The sequence below is a fragment of the Aplidium turbinatum genome, chromosome 9 (genome assembly GCF_918807975.1).
Source record: "Aplidium turbinatum chromosome 9, kaAplTurb1.1, whole genome shotgun sequence".
In the NCBI taxonomy this organism is placed as follows: Eukaryota; Metazoa; Chordata; class Ascidiacea; order Aplousobranchia; family Polyclinidae; genus Aplidium; species Aplidium turbinatum.
This window is the reverse complement of record NC_137480.1, coordinates 7,855,893-7,870,775: the sequence shown is the minus strand read 5'-3', so window position 1 is coordinate 7,870,775 and position 14,883 is coordinate 7,855,893. Positions and strand designations below refer to the sequence as shown.

General features: G+C 40.3%; 1 protein-coding gene across 1 annotated transcript in view; it reads right to left on the bottom strand.

Annotated features, from left to right (window-relative positions):
- Positions 1-355: 355 nt before the first annotated feature.
- LOC145776916 (catenin delta-1-like) overlaps positions 356-14,883 on the bottom strand; it is a 42,262-nt gene continuing 27,734 nt past the window's right edge. Inside the window, exons 7-18 of the mRNA XM_082588142.1 lie at positions 14,295-14,411; positions 11,190-11,338; positions 10,672-10,872; positions 10,376-10,553; positions 9,018-9,138; positions 8,789-8,936; positions 7,263-7,444; positions 6,834-6,984; positions 6,027-6,216; positions 5,353-5,508; positions 4,876-4,984; positions 356-3,847 (exon numbers count right to left, since the gene is read on the bottom strand). Of these exons, the coding sequence (XP_082444268.1) occupies positions 3,770-3,847; positions 4,876-4,984; positions 5,353-5,508; positions 6,027-6,216; positions 6,834-6,984; positions 7,263-7,444; positions 8,789-8,936; positions 9,018-9,138; positions 10,376-10,553; positions 10,672-10,872; positions 11,190-11,338; positions 14,295-14,411 (1,780 nt within the window). The 3' untranslated portion in view covers positions 356-3,769. The remainder of the gene's footprint in view (positions 3,848-4,875; positions 4,985-5,352; positions 5,509-6,026; positions 6,217-6,833; positions 6,985-7,262; positions 7,445-8,788; positions 8,937-9,017; positions 9,139-10,375; positions 10,554-10,671; positions 10,873-11,189; positions 11,339-14,294; positions 14,412-14,883) is intronic.

Here is a 14,883-nt window from a genome sequence, read left to right as displayed (position 1 = left end):
TCACTGAGGCAGGCCTGGTCACCAAGATTGACAGAGTGAAGTCTCCGATTGTTGAAGTCTTGTTGCCGGGGAATTATTCCATATATTAGGTGCCGCTGAATGGAGAGCAGTTCTTAACGTGCGTTGCTCAAGCGCACACCCCGAGAGTCGAACCAGCGCCGCTTGATTTTGAAGCTTCTACGTTCCAAAAGTCACGCGCTAACCAACTGAGCTATCGGGGCGGACTGAAGTGGCTTAGTATTAAAATCCATCTCTTCCTCTGCTATGCCTATACCCACAAGAGTCTACCTGAATATCTTTTATATTCGAGGTTGGATAAACTACCTATGGAAGTTAAAAAAATACCTCGTCAGAATTGAATTCTACATTGTATTTCCAATACGCAAAATCCGGTTGATGGGTTGAAACGTCATAAAATCAGTCAATCATCAAAGTCTGTCGCTCATGCGTTGATATCAGGTCACTAGACGTTGAATCAACGTGTAAACGACAAACCATTGCTCATCGAGTTTCTTGCTTTACAGTAAGTGAAAAGTCGATTAAACAAGTTTATAAAAACAGGTTATGACTACCACAGTCGGAAAATCATCCCTTTTTTAACATTGAATCGACGTCTGCAGATGTCGATTCAATGTTAAAAAAGTACTGATTTTCTAGCTGAGACACTACTATTAAGCCAATACTTAAGCTGGCATAATATATACATAATAAAGCGAACGTTGCGAGGTGCATGGGGATGCCAAGCAGTGGTCGGCTTCTCTTACCACTGTACAATATTTGATGCAGCTGAAAACACAGATACAAGTTTTGGTTTGGGTTAAAAGCAGCCACTTCAACAATCTTACCAACCCCTTTTAGAACGTGTTTCGAGAATAGCAGTTTAGGGGTAAATTTAGGAACACCAACAATGGATGAACACAAAGAAGCTGAAAACCCTGCATTGGACATATCGGGCCAAAGCACGCGACTTCTGTTCAAAGTGAAGTGAAGAACGTCTGTACATACTTTCTCATGTTTCGCGCAATATAAAGTGTTCCAAGAACGACTCAGAACTTAGCAATAAATATGGGAATCTGGTCGCAAAAACTTGACAATTTAACATCAATCAATAGTATTTAAGAGGCTGTTCAAATATCATATAATGACCTTGTCATGGGAAAAGGGGGCGACATATAGATTGATTACAAGGATTATATGGGGGAAAGGGGGAGTGAAGAATAGCAACAAAATGACGTCATATGATAGTTGGAAGATCATTTTTCAGAAGGAACACAATTGGGACGTTCTTTGAAAAACGTATTGGTTATTTTAACCTAAGTTGACGTTGTATACACGCAATAACGTTGACGCTACTATGGATCGCCATTCACAAATCGTGGTAACAATGGCAGTACAACTGAATCAAGTCAATCTATTTTGAAATGATTTAGTAGATTTTCTAAAATCAAGCATTAGATCAATATTTCATTCAAACATACTTCCCAGAGAGCAAAATCCGTCATTTTTACTTTGATACGTTGAATCAAAGTAAAAGTGACGGATTTTGTCGTCTGGGTTGAAACTAGGCGAGTTTTTACAACAGTGACCAAAGTCGATAATATATTTCCGATAAAAAGCAAACAAGTCATTTCGCATTTACAAAAGAATGTGATGTGTTTAGACAGTAAGTAGCAGTTGTGACAAATATACAAATTTCAATTCTTGCGTAGTTTGCAGAGTAAAATGTTTTTAAAAAAACCACAATGATATCTCCCTAGTACTTGCAATTTTCCTGCACTGAATTAAAGTTTTCAAATTCAGAGAAAGACATGTGCAGTTGTCTGTTGCGGAATAAAAAATCATGCTCAGTAAAAATACATCATTTTTGCGTCGAGTAAACATCAAATCGACAAAAAGAAGTGTCCACAAATCGACAAAGCGTACCCAGAAAGAGAAGTTCGCGCTATTTTCATCAATACAACGTTGTCTGCCGGTGATTCGTTCGTAGGCGGCTCCGTACAGAGAAAAATATCAAACTATGTCCCAGAAAGTAAAATCCGCCATTTTTAACATTGATTCAACGTCGCAAGAATTACGGATTTTGATGTCTGGGGACAAAGGCTAAGAAATATAAAATCAACTACAGCACTGTACAAACTTAATGGGGTCAATTTTACGTTGCGGTCACGTAAAAGCAAGGACATTTGCCAGTAAAAGCGTTGAAAGCACGTCAGGTTAAAACAATACTTCTCAACAAAACACAGCACCTCTCTATATGAACATATGATAACATATAAGCGATCAAAATAGCAACCTGTTAATACGAGTGGCTGCGTTAAAAAAGCACCGGATCCCAGACTGCAATTTAACCGTTTTTTTTTTACATTGATTCAACGTCTGCGGACGTAAAAATTGGTTGATTTGCTGTCTGGGCTATTATCTTGATGTTGCTGCAGTGATATGCAACGTGATAGAACGACAATTATGTAAATTTGATGTCACGAGAGAACGCACAGACAAAAATTGATATACAGAATCGTCTGATTGGAACAAGAACTTCATTTTTTCATTCAAATCTTTATTCAAATCCGTCATTTTCACATTGCTTTAACGTCTGCAGACGTTGAATCAATGCAAAAATGACAGATTTTGCTGTCTGGGAAGCGACAAATCAAGTTCCCAACCAGAAAACTAGTTGATTGATTTCGTTAATTTGCTGGCTTGAAGGGAGTCGTACAATCTTCTGCAGCGCGTATATCCTTTACGTCGCTGTTACGTGCGCACCGTTGACGTGATTGGCGATGATGACGTCACAATGATGTGGGTGTAAAAAACATGATACAAAAGCTCGCACATGACCAGAGGGTTGAACAATAGAAGGCCACCGTGATGTGAGGGGGGATTGATGATCAAATGCAGATTACCAGCTAGAAAATCAGCCCATTTTCACGTCGATTCAATGTCTGCAGACGTTGAATGAATGTAATAAAGAACTGATTGACCAGCTGGGTAGTTATTTACCAGACTTTCAACAACAAAATTGATCGTTTACTTGGACTTGGATTAACGTTAGTCGATTGATATGAGTAATTCATTTGTGAATATATGAAAATGCAAAAAGTTAACAACACATCATCTGTTCAACAATCAACATGTGATGAAACAAAATTAAAACATAAATTTGTCCTGCACAAGTACCGGATCCCAGCCAGGAAAATTGGTTGTTTTTACATTGATTCAACGTCTAGACGTAAAAAGAACCAATTTTACACTCTGGTGTTGCTGATAGTGAAGAAAAGTAAATGCAAGAAAAAGGTAATTAAAGAACGAAAAAACAGATTTCATAGTAATGGAAATTAGTTAATAACACGCATAATATAAGCAGTAAGCACCGTCAAAGAAGAAAGCTGCGTTTCAGATACCTCTGGCACAATTATACATTGTTAGACACGAAAAAGCAAAGACTCATTTTTTTTCGCTACGGAAACACTCTTGAAAATTAACACGGTTGAAACTTAGCTTGGTCGGACTTGGTGATTTGAAAAGTTTGGGTATTGTTAAATTGAGGGGAACATCTCGGCACAAAACTGCTGCTTCGTACAAAAATGTTAAGACCTATCTTTGCAAGAAGGTGTGAAGATTTCCATAGTTGCCTTTGCGGTCCAAGCTGCATGTGTGGAAGCGCCAACTATTTTGGTCCTATTTGATAGTTAATGAGTTGATCGAAATTGTTTCGTCGTTCTTACGTTCGTCCGACGTTTAGTCGATGTAAAAAGTGATGGATGCAACCTCACACCCACGAATCGGCCGGCTGGGTTAGCCGGGTGGTGTCCGACTCTTGTAGATCCACTTGTGGTGTCATTTGCACCTGAGAAGAAGGTAGCTCGGTTACAGTTAAAATCCAAACTGAAAATGATAACGCCTAAACAGTTCTCGCACTTCGGTGTTTGTGAAATTTCGGTATAAAGTAAAACACGTAGAAGATGAAGCACGAGATTCACAAGCCATATAACAAAAAAGAGCTCTGTTTCAACGAAGTTATACTGGCAATAGAGGAAAAACCGAGCATGAAGCCTAAAACAACCTTTATACGTTGAAAACACGTCGAAACGACAATGTGGAATCAAATTCTGTAGAAACAAATTAATATATTCAATCGTAAAAGTCTTCAGCTTTATAGAGGTTAAACATTACCCAAGACAAGAAATGAAAGACTTGACATTGATTTGATGATGTCAAGCATTGAAGAAGCGCAAAGGGATTGCAATTTGTTCGTTTGAGCAATAAATAGAAGGCGATGGCAAACAAGGCTGTTCAATCAACAAATTTGTCGCTGCGGAAGGCGTCGTCGTCAAACTACGTAAAATCATTGGGATATGCTTCATCGGTTCAACGCATACCGACGCTTAAACGATCGAAATTATTGTCACTTTCTTAAAATGGCAAACGCCCATTCTCCATGCAGGTAATAAATCTAGTCGGAAAAATTGAGGAAGGGTTTTCATAACTCAACGAAGCTTGGAGTCGCACATCTGCAGACGTTGAATCAATGTAAAAAAACGAATGATTGCTGTCCGGGATTGCACAAACAGCCATTGTAGAAACAGATACTCAGTCAGTAAATCTGCCCCCAAGTCTGGAAAGGGCAGATTTGCTGACTAGTTAGCCAAGTTGAATGATAACATTTGAAAGAGAGCAGAAGTCATAAACCACAAACTTCTATTCTGTACAAAAGGGAAAGGCCAGTGCTTTGAGGTAACGACTGCACACAGAAAGAACGTGCGTAGTTTTAGTTAAATATTTTCAGCTATGTGACATTTTACTGACATTAAACTGCTGCCGTCGTCGCAAAACAAAAAATAAACATCAGGAAAGTTTCATTTCAAGGCAACCCACCTCATCTGCGCTCTGACTGACATTCCTCTGCGCTCTCCTACCTCCTGTGGAACCAGCAGAGGGTGTAGTTCGGGGCTCCTCATAAGGTCGACTGCTCGTCGCGCCAGCGCTGGAAGCAAGAAATGTTAAGTTATTGGCAGATTGATACATCTTTGCGTCAACTACAACACTGTAAAACACACAAGATTTGAAATAAGCTGAAGTTGTTATTCCGAGACAGCAAAATCCGTCAGTTTTGCATTGATTCAACGTCTGCAGATGGATGTTGTCGGCAAGTATTTATGTTGGAACCTGCAATCTACAGATGATCCAACGTCTGTAAAAATGGCGAATTTTATTATCTGGGCTGCTGTAGCAAAATCGGTTCAGTATTTTTGTTGAGATCTTTGGGTAAATTCCAGCTTTTCAAACTGTTCATAGTTTTTAGGCAGCTTGTGAATGCAAACATCAATGATGATAAGATAGAGTGTATCTTACTTTTTCGGCAAGGTGTCCATTGTGACAGTGGGAGTGAAGTGGTTCTTGTTCCATCCGTCCTTTTTTAGTAAGGACCTAGTCTCCTTGTTGGCCCAGATCGCTTTCAGCACTTGGCCAGCAGCTTTCACCAGCCTGGGCTGGAATCTGCTCTGTTCCCTGGAACGGAAATCAAGATTTGAAAAATCGGTTGAAAATATGAAAAAAACCTTAAGCTGACTCCCGGTTGGTAAATTAATCGTTTTTTCATTGATTCAACGCCTACAGACGTTAAATCAATGTAAAAAAGAATTGATTTTCTGTATGGTCATTGATTGCAACATGTTACTTTCTGGCAAGAGAATCGGGAGATTGAATGAACTAGACTCTGGCAAAGCCAAAGAAAAAGATTCAACTGTAATGCTTTAGTTTTAACAAAAAATTATTTTTTTGTGGCGTTGCCCAAGTTAGGTTCATGATATCTTGCAATTATTGTTGTATCACAAAGCAACAAGCTGAACTAGTCAGAGATTCATTTACAAGACAAAACCTTGAAAAAAAGGATATTAGAAGTGAGTCTAGAGCTGAAGAGACTTTTGTGCTATTGATTGCATTAAAGTTACATCTAATTTATGGCAAAAAATTGTTAAGGAAAACGCTGTTGAGAAATCTTTGATTGGGAAGCCCTGATTGCTCACCTTGCGTTGTTGATGGTGGTTATCCTCTCTATTCCTCCTGCATCACGAAGATACCTCACGTTATCTGGCTGCTTCTCCACCAGGACTCGGATCGTGTTGAGGATGGCGATCACAGTCCTATCCGAATGCCGGATGTTGGGATCACTTCCTCCAGGAAGCTTGTAAACCAAATCCTTCATGGCAAATTTGCCTGGAACACAAAAAAAAACTTGTTTATAAGAAGCTCAATTCCGTTCCATGACTTGCCCCCAAAGCCAGAGGGATTGTGGATAGAAAACTTTTAAAAATCCAAGAAAAAGATTTTTCTCATTTCTAAATTCAGCGCAGATATTCGAAGTAAAAATTCCATTGAATTTGCAAGCAACTAAATAAACAAACTAATGGTGACTTTCATCGTCTAAGTCATCATCATAATCCATCGTCGGTTTGTTCCCCACTAGTGGGGGTGGTCGATTGTTTCCGCGCAGCAATTGTTTTAATTCCTTTTCTCCATTTCACCCTAAGTATTTTATGAGAAAATAACTTGCATCGTTGTTATGCCAGCCAATACACAAAGAGCATCAACACCGTTGATCTTACAATTTTGTTGCTGAAAATTCCCCATTTTGCTTCTGGTGTTAAGTAAATAAGCATTGCATTGACACACTCTAAATCGATCGTTTAATGGCAAATTCATGTTTCAATTGCTAAGACGAAACGTGCATAGTCAGTGAACACGTGGTGATGGTCGTGGATGTGGTCAGATCATGGACAGAGAAGACCAGCCAAAAGAAAAAAAAATTAAACAAGGGCCATTGCGATACTCACCTATGAGTTCTTTATTTTTGGCATCCTGCGCCAAGTTGGTGAGGGCGGTTGTTCCAACGCGCACTATCTGGTCATTGTCGGTCCGTAGCCGATCGATGATGATAGGAAGACCTTTTTCCTTCCTAACCATGGCTCGGGCATACATGGCCCACTGCAAAACATAGAACAGACTCAGAAAACAATTAAGCACAAACAATGGATTTTTTTCGCATATATATATGCGAATGCAAAAATTTGAAGTTTTTATTTTGAATCTTTGAAGATTAACTAATTTCAATTTCAAAATCGCATTTCATATTATTAAAACTTTGAACCTAACGCCTACGCCCACGAAGGAACTATTTGAAAATTTAACAGTTTTCATCTCTGATTTAACGTTTTGACGCAGAAAGGTAATATTAAAAATACGTATCCAAATTCAGCGAATACCTTCCAATCTCCTTTCGTGAGGTTCTGCAGGGCTCCAAGACAGGCCTCGATTATCTCCTGACGATTGCAATCTTGCAGCAGGCCGACGTAGAGGCGGGAGATCTCGGGTTGCCAAAGCAACTCGGCGCCATAAGCGTCGGGGTCGTCAGGAGGAATCTCATCAACGACAACCGGCTCTGGATCTGCGAGCACAAAGATGAGAGAAACACAAATCGGACAAAAGGAGCAAACATATGAAAGGAGGAACAAAAAGATGAAAGAAGGAATATAAATATAAGAGAAACACAAACACGAGAAGAGGAACATAAAGATGAGTGGAAAGGCACTAAAATGACTGCAGGAGCAATAAAGCAAAATCGTTCAATAAACGTCTCGTTCAACTGACATCTCGCGCTGCATTACTGAAGCGCCTGGCAGGCTCTAGCTGGGGGGCGAGGGCTGACACTTTGCGAATAGCAGCCTTAGCCCTTGTCTACTCTTCAGCAGAGTACTGTGCACCTGTCTGGTGCCGCAGTGCTCACCGCCACAACATCGACACTGCCATAAACAGCGCCCTGCGCACAGTGACCGGATGCCTGCGTCCCACACCATTGGACAATCTCCCCATTCTCGCTGGCATCCAACCTGCTGAGCTTCGTCGCGAAGAAGCCACTCTGTCCCTCGGTCGACGGGCACTGGAGCCTAATCATCTTCTCCACCACAAGATCTCTGCCTTCCCAAACGGGCACCCCCGCCGACTGAAATCAAGACACCCATTCGTGCCAGCCGCTCGGCTTCTGATCAACGAAGCTGATGAACAAGACATCTCTGCGGCTACTTGGGCGGACCATAGATGGAGTTCTGAATGGGGGTCAAGCACCACCAGACTCCATTCATTCATCCCCGACGCCGACACACGCCCAATCGGCCTGACACTACAGAGACAGGCGTGGGTGCGCCTCAACCGTCTCCGTACGGGCGTCGGCCTTTTCCGCTCAACCATGCACCAATGGGGAATGGCTTCTTCCTCCTCCTGTGAATGTGGTGCCGAGGAACAGACCGCAGACCACATCATCAATGACTGTACCATCTTCAAGCCACCTAACGGAGTGGAAGGTCTGCGCGTCATGGATGATGAAACTAAAGACTGGCTGCTCTCTAGCAGCCTTCCAGTGTAGTCCGGGAACATCGTGAATCTGGGGTGGTAAAAGGATAGACCCTCGGCCCCAGAAGCTCAGACGACGACGACGTTCAATAAAGTTAAGCTGGATAATAGAACAAACAATGATGAGAAAAACATAAAAAAGCGCGCTCGTATTAAATTGATAGGAATATTAACGCGGAAAAGGCTGCTTGGTAATAAGTAAAAAAAAGTACGTGAGTTTCAACACTTTACACAAACAAGTTGAGCAAATAGAAACGAATCACGGTAGAAGAGCAGAAATAATCTTTAACAATGACATGCCTGCCCTGCATTGTAACAAAACCGTCAACACATGCGGGATGAACATTTCAATCAAACTACCAGTTTTTGTCGTGTCTCGTACCTTTCTTTTTCGACCCAAAGCAAAGAGTGCTGTTTTTGTCGTTGCTCGCGCTTCGTGGCTTCTCGAGCTTGTGGTCTTCGTTGTTTGGGGTCTCTTCTTGCAATTTATACGTTAAGTTACGTAAAATACAAGCGCAATTCTCTGTAGCCTGCAACAAAGAAAAACGGGAGTAAATTCTCAAGTTCAGCTCATTAAAACAGAGCGAATGCTACAAGTTGAAGTTGTTTACCTTGTTATCAATATCGCCACTTTCTTTATTTGCTTGCAAGACGCCAACCAAAGCATAGAGAAGGCCTTCGCATTCACGCAGTTTCCGTCTGCTCTCTGGACTGTCCGCAGAGCTTAAGTTTCTGTTGAGCACATAAGTCGCAATGAGAAACAATTGGCGCAGCAACCAGACCTTCTCGGCAAATCAATTCCTTTTTTTACTGATTCAACGTCCGCAGACGTTTAACCAATACAAAAATGACTGACATGCTGTCTAGGTTGTAAGTCGTCTATCACTTGTCCATTTAGGGTTGAGGTGAGTGGGTAAAAATTAATGGTTTTATTGGTCCAAATAAAAGCAATTTACCTGACCTTCAAATGGTATGATATTTTTCAAAACAATAACAGCAAATTTTAACAAGGTATTGTCGTCTCTATCAAGGTTATGCAATCTTTAATCACCGAAAACAATCAACACCGCAACCATAGGCGTAGCCAGGGGGGGGGGGCGAACGGGGCCATGGCCCCCCCCAAATTTTCAATGTTTGGATTCCGAAGTTGAACCCTTTGTTGAAAATATAATATAACTTGTATAAATTTATATTGTTTTCCAAGACATCTGGCTATTAACATCCCCCAGGACTTGTTTTAGACACACAGAAAGACACCAATAAATTTTGCAAATCGTAAATCGCGCAATGTTTACGCGATTTACGCTTCTTTTAACTAATCTGTGGAAGCAATTTCAGAATCGCTTACTCTGTAGGGTTTTTGTGTAGCTGAGTTTTTTGTGTTCTCTAATTTTAGCCGCAGTTTTTGCCCGTTTGTGTGTAGATAAGAGCTACCTTTAATAAGTTAATAGCTGTTTATCTGCTAATAAGTTTCATACAAATATTACCCTGAAAGTGTTTCCAGAAAGCGTTATAATCCATTATTTAAGTGTAATTTTGCAAAAATTTTCCGGGGGAGCATGCCCCCGGACCCCCCTAGAATACGCGTGCCTTCGGCACGCTCTAACCACCACCAGCTTTATTGCTTCCCTTGCTTAACCCACCAGGATGCGCCACTGCACATCAGGTGCCGATGTCTTAAATCAAACATTTTGTCGTTCTCTTCAATTTATCAAATATTTGGCCCCCCCCAAAAATTTTTTCTGGCTACGCCACTGACCGCAACAAAATGGTTAAATAACAGTTTAAATACAACGCAGCGACACCGCTAAACAACTAACAACCTAGCAAGCAAAATCCTTCATTTATACATTGATTATTATCTGCAGACGTTGAATCAATGTAAAAATGACGGACTGTGCTGCGTGGGTTTTAGCCTACAGGCGTTGAAGTGAAGTTAAATGACTAATTATTATTATTGCCAACAAACCTCACAACACCAGCAGTGTTGGAAAAGACGTCCACCATCACGATCTCCTTCGGCTTGCCACCTTGCTTGGACACGGTGTCGGAGTGTGGGATGATGATCAGGTTGGTCAGGGGTTCGAGGCCAAGTTCAAGCACTTGGCTCTTCAACTCAGGGTGAGCGGACAGGTTCCACAAGGTACCTGTTTCAACAATGAAGGTTAAATGGTTTTCGTAAATAAAAACTTAACCAAACGGAGGAAGGAAGTCAAAAGAGTTTGATAAGCATTGAAATTAAATAAATTTAATTCTTGTACCAACCTGTGGCCACCTCCTTAGTGTCTATGTTCTTCGTTGACCTCACCAGACGAACCACGGCAGGGACTCCTTCGTGTTTCTTCATTTCAATTTTGTTCTTGTCGTTTTTCTGCCCGTAACTCAGGTTGCGTAACACCCCGCAAGCGTTCTGCTCTATCTCTGAGTTCCCGTGGTCCAATAGCTTGATTAAGGGTGGTATGCCGCCTAAGCAGACAGGAATCGAGTGATTATAGTGCAAGAGGGTTTTTGTTCAAATGTAAAATTCGGAAACTTGAAGTTTGATTCTATCACACATTGCGGCCCATCCCAGGACGAGCAAACCTTCAAGGCAGAATTCTTTTCAGGCTATATTAATTATAAAACATATAGCTGTCGCTTTCGGCGTAACGCCATAAACTATGTCACATTCCTTCGCATACAAACTCAACGCCATCACGATCTTCAACTTTGCAAACAACACAATAAGTCTAAGGTGGTGACTGGATTACAACCAAGTCAAACTGTGACAAAATAATTCTTACCCAACGTCCTAACATCGGTCTTTGTTTCGTCATCGCTGTAAGTTAAGTGCTGCAGGTAGCCAGCAGCGTTCTGCTGCACCACCGGCATGTTGTAAGATAACATTTTTACAACTTCTTCCAGCGTGGGAGTCTGCCAACCAGGGCCCAATCTAAACAAGCCAATAATTGACGTGATTGCAGGCGACGACACACACAGCTCAATATTCAACAGGGATCAACTTAATCTACAATACATACCCAACCATCAAATCAGACCATTTTACATTCTGCAGACGTTAAAAATGTCAATTTGCTGACTGTGAAAATGGCACCTTGGCGAATATTACAATATTGTTCAAGCCCCAAACAATCTTTTATCATATCGTATTCTTGGGTGTTGATTATAACCACACTTCCAGTGCACTCAGCTGTGCCCTTATACAACTGCGCTGAAACTATCTGCCCTGTAAGGCACGTTAACTTGAGAGAAACATTGCTATTATTAACTATTATTATAGTTACATTAATAATAATATTAGTAATGCTATCATTTACAGTATTATTGTAATAATTTTGCTCAAAGAACCGTCAAAACGCGACGACATACAGGAGACAAACCTGACGACAAATTAAGCGTTTTTTACATTGATTCAACATCTGCAGACGTGTATTAATGTAAAAAAAACGCTTGATTTGCTGTCTGGGAAGCTGATGCAGTAGAATTAATTATTAAAGGCGCATAGCTTGGTTTATTAAAATGGCAAGGAGAGCCAATAGCTGACACATGAGATTCGGCTGCATATGACGATATGCGCTCAGATCAATTGTAGTGTTGTTTCAATGACAAAGCAGTAAGTACTGTTAATACTTGCTTAGGCACTTTAAAGCATAACTTGTCAACGACATGAATGAAAGCATAGTTTTGAAATTCACATTAAATGGTGAGTAACGGTTCTAACTATTTTCAATTTTCCACCAACTTAATCAAAAAAAAAAATCCTATCTTTTGTCTCTTAAAATTGTTCTTTTAACTTGAATAACTCATGAGATGTTGAACATAATCAAATCAGTAACTACAGTTATTTTGAACGCACCGCTTTAACACTGATTCGACATGTTAAGACGTCTATTCAACATCATGGGCATCACATTTTTCACAAGAAAGTTACAAAATGAGTCTCAAGTACTGAATGGGTTGTGAAACAAAGGACACGTCTTTGGAATACAAAGTGGAGTTTACTATTGAGCAGCTTGTGGGACAACTTCCTATCGCTCACAATGGCAGTATACGAAGTAACACACAGTCGTAAATCAAAACTGTTTGTATTGGCACTGATGCGACATATCTTCTGAACAGAATCGTTTCGGCTACCGATAATGTTTCGGCAACTGTTGAAACCCTTTCACCAATGAAGAATGTTATCGTTTTTTCGTTTTGATAGTAATAGGTTGGTTATTTTGAAGCTTTGTTAGTTGGAGTTTTTTTCTGAAAATTTTTGGATATGAGCGATATTGACAGAGAAAAGTAGTTTCCTTTTACTATGCCTTGTCACAGCATGCCATGGGATATGAAACTCTACTGTAGAATGGAAAGAACCTCCTATAATTTCCACTTCTTCCATGCTTACTTGTTTTAATTTTATATATAAAAATTTGACACTTCTGGCTGACATTGAAAAAGAATTTGCGGAAGATTTTGCAGAAACGGTTTTCTAAAATAATTAGAACTGCGACACTAAAACCGCCACGCCATTTAGATTCACGAGCAAAGTTAAATAAATGTCAATTTCAAGTGTCTAATTCACTGTTTTAATAAAATGTCAAGTCATAATACAATAAAACTCGAATTCACCATCATAACTGGATAATACCAGAAACAGCCCGTGCACGTTCACATTTGGCGAGAGTGTGAAAATAAGTTTGTAAAGACCATACTTTTAAAAACATTGGGAAAGATTGAAATAAGTTGCCAGATTGGCTTACGCTTCGATTAGTGGTAATAACAATGGAGCCCGAACTGCATTATTCGAACGGCAACACAAAACCAAAGACAACTTTCGCCACACAGAACAACTGCTGGTTTTCCCGCCCTGCACAATCCAGTGGTGACGTCATCACAACGATGGCCGAGTTCATCATCGAGCGTTTCAAATCACTCAAAGGCGTAGCGCTCGAGGCAAGTCAACAAACACCGCGAAAAGAGGGTGGTGTTTTTTACTACATAAGTGAATCCCGATGTTGGAAAAACGTAAAAAGAACTGAATATGTCACTACACGAAAAAGCCGGCCAAAAGACATTATTTGCCAAGATCACAAAGTAGACCGCTACTAGAGCGCCCTTTGTGTTTGCTGATACACATTCCTTCGATTTGAAGCTCTGTGTCTATGTCAGTTGCAAATTACGGCTAGAGTAACCTCCCAACAAGCAATTCTTCGTTTGTCATAATGTTTGCTAAGTTTTATATTGTTTTTTTGCATCATGTCAACGGTATTTTGCATTGATTCAACACTTGCTAAGATTAAACAACGCACTCCAATTGTTGCAACATTGCAATGAAACTCAGCCCAGAAAACACTTCCCAGCAATGAGATGGACAGCAAGCAAAAGCGTGTCAACAACACGTCAAAGTTTTTGACAAATTTTACCAACTTAGATCCTACTAACTAAGCATCATTTAGCATTTTAAAAGAGCTTCGGCTTCATCAGTGCAGATGTCACAAACCTATGATGACCATAACACCGGCTTGAACGTTCACGCCATTGTTAATTGCACATGCGCCAAAATAAACATACGTCATGTTCGTATTGTCAGGCAACTTAAAACTGGAAATGGTTAACAGAGAAAAGTAACGCTAACTGCAGTAAGATTGGTGTCAATGTGCATGTGGTCTGCTAACGTTTAGATTACATTTCACACCAGCACAAACTGAACTTTAAAAGCGTAGATTTATTACGGAAATCGAAAACATGACAAACAACAACAATAAATGATGTGTCTTAATTCGAAAGGTGTTGATCATTAGTCAAATTAACCGTCCAGACTGAAGCAAAAACAAACCAATATTCTTCGGTGTTTTCTCAAAATATGACCTATCAACAAAACTGTTAATTTCGGCGGGACCAACCTGTTCAAACTGCCTCGGCTCCCTGTCTCCTGTGTAGCCAATGGTGCTCTGCCCACGTGACTTTGTGAACCTACACGCGGGGCGGCAACAGGGAAATCGTCCAGCTGTTGTTCGTATCTTTGAAGAAAAAACAAAATTACAAAATGTTTGAAAAGTTAAACATGGATCACTTTCACAAATCCAGTTGGCAAGTTTGGTCCATTGCGCACAAAGTTGCAATTGTTAAGAGGTAGCTGGTTCCAGAAAATCATTAGTTTTCGACGTCTTTAGATGGTTATATTATGCTGGGTAGCCTGCATGCTTTATTGTGCTTCTGCTTCTGCAGTAGGTACAATATGATTTTCAATTTCACTGCCTGAAAACCCGTCAAAACACCGTTGAGTTCAAAGGATGAGTTCAAAGGACTATAATCATTTATTTTTAGAGTTAAGCTCCACTACGTCAAAAAAATGAGCTAAAAAGATTGGTCACAAGACTACTCCTGGTGTTGCGAAACATCATTAACTTAAGAAAAATAATGCATCAACGTTAGCATGCCGTGTTATAAGCGGTTTTCCATGTCACTACTTTACTTAACGACCTTTCACTT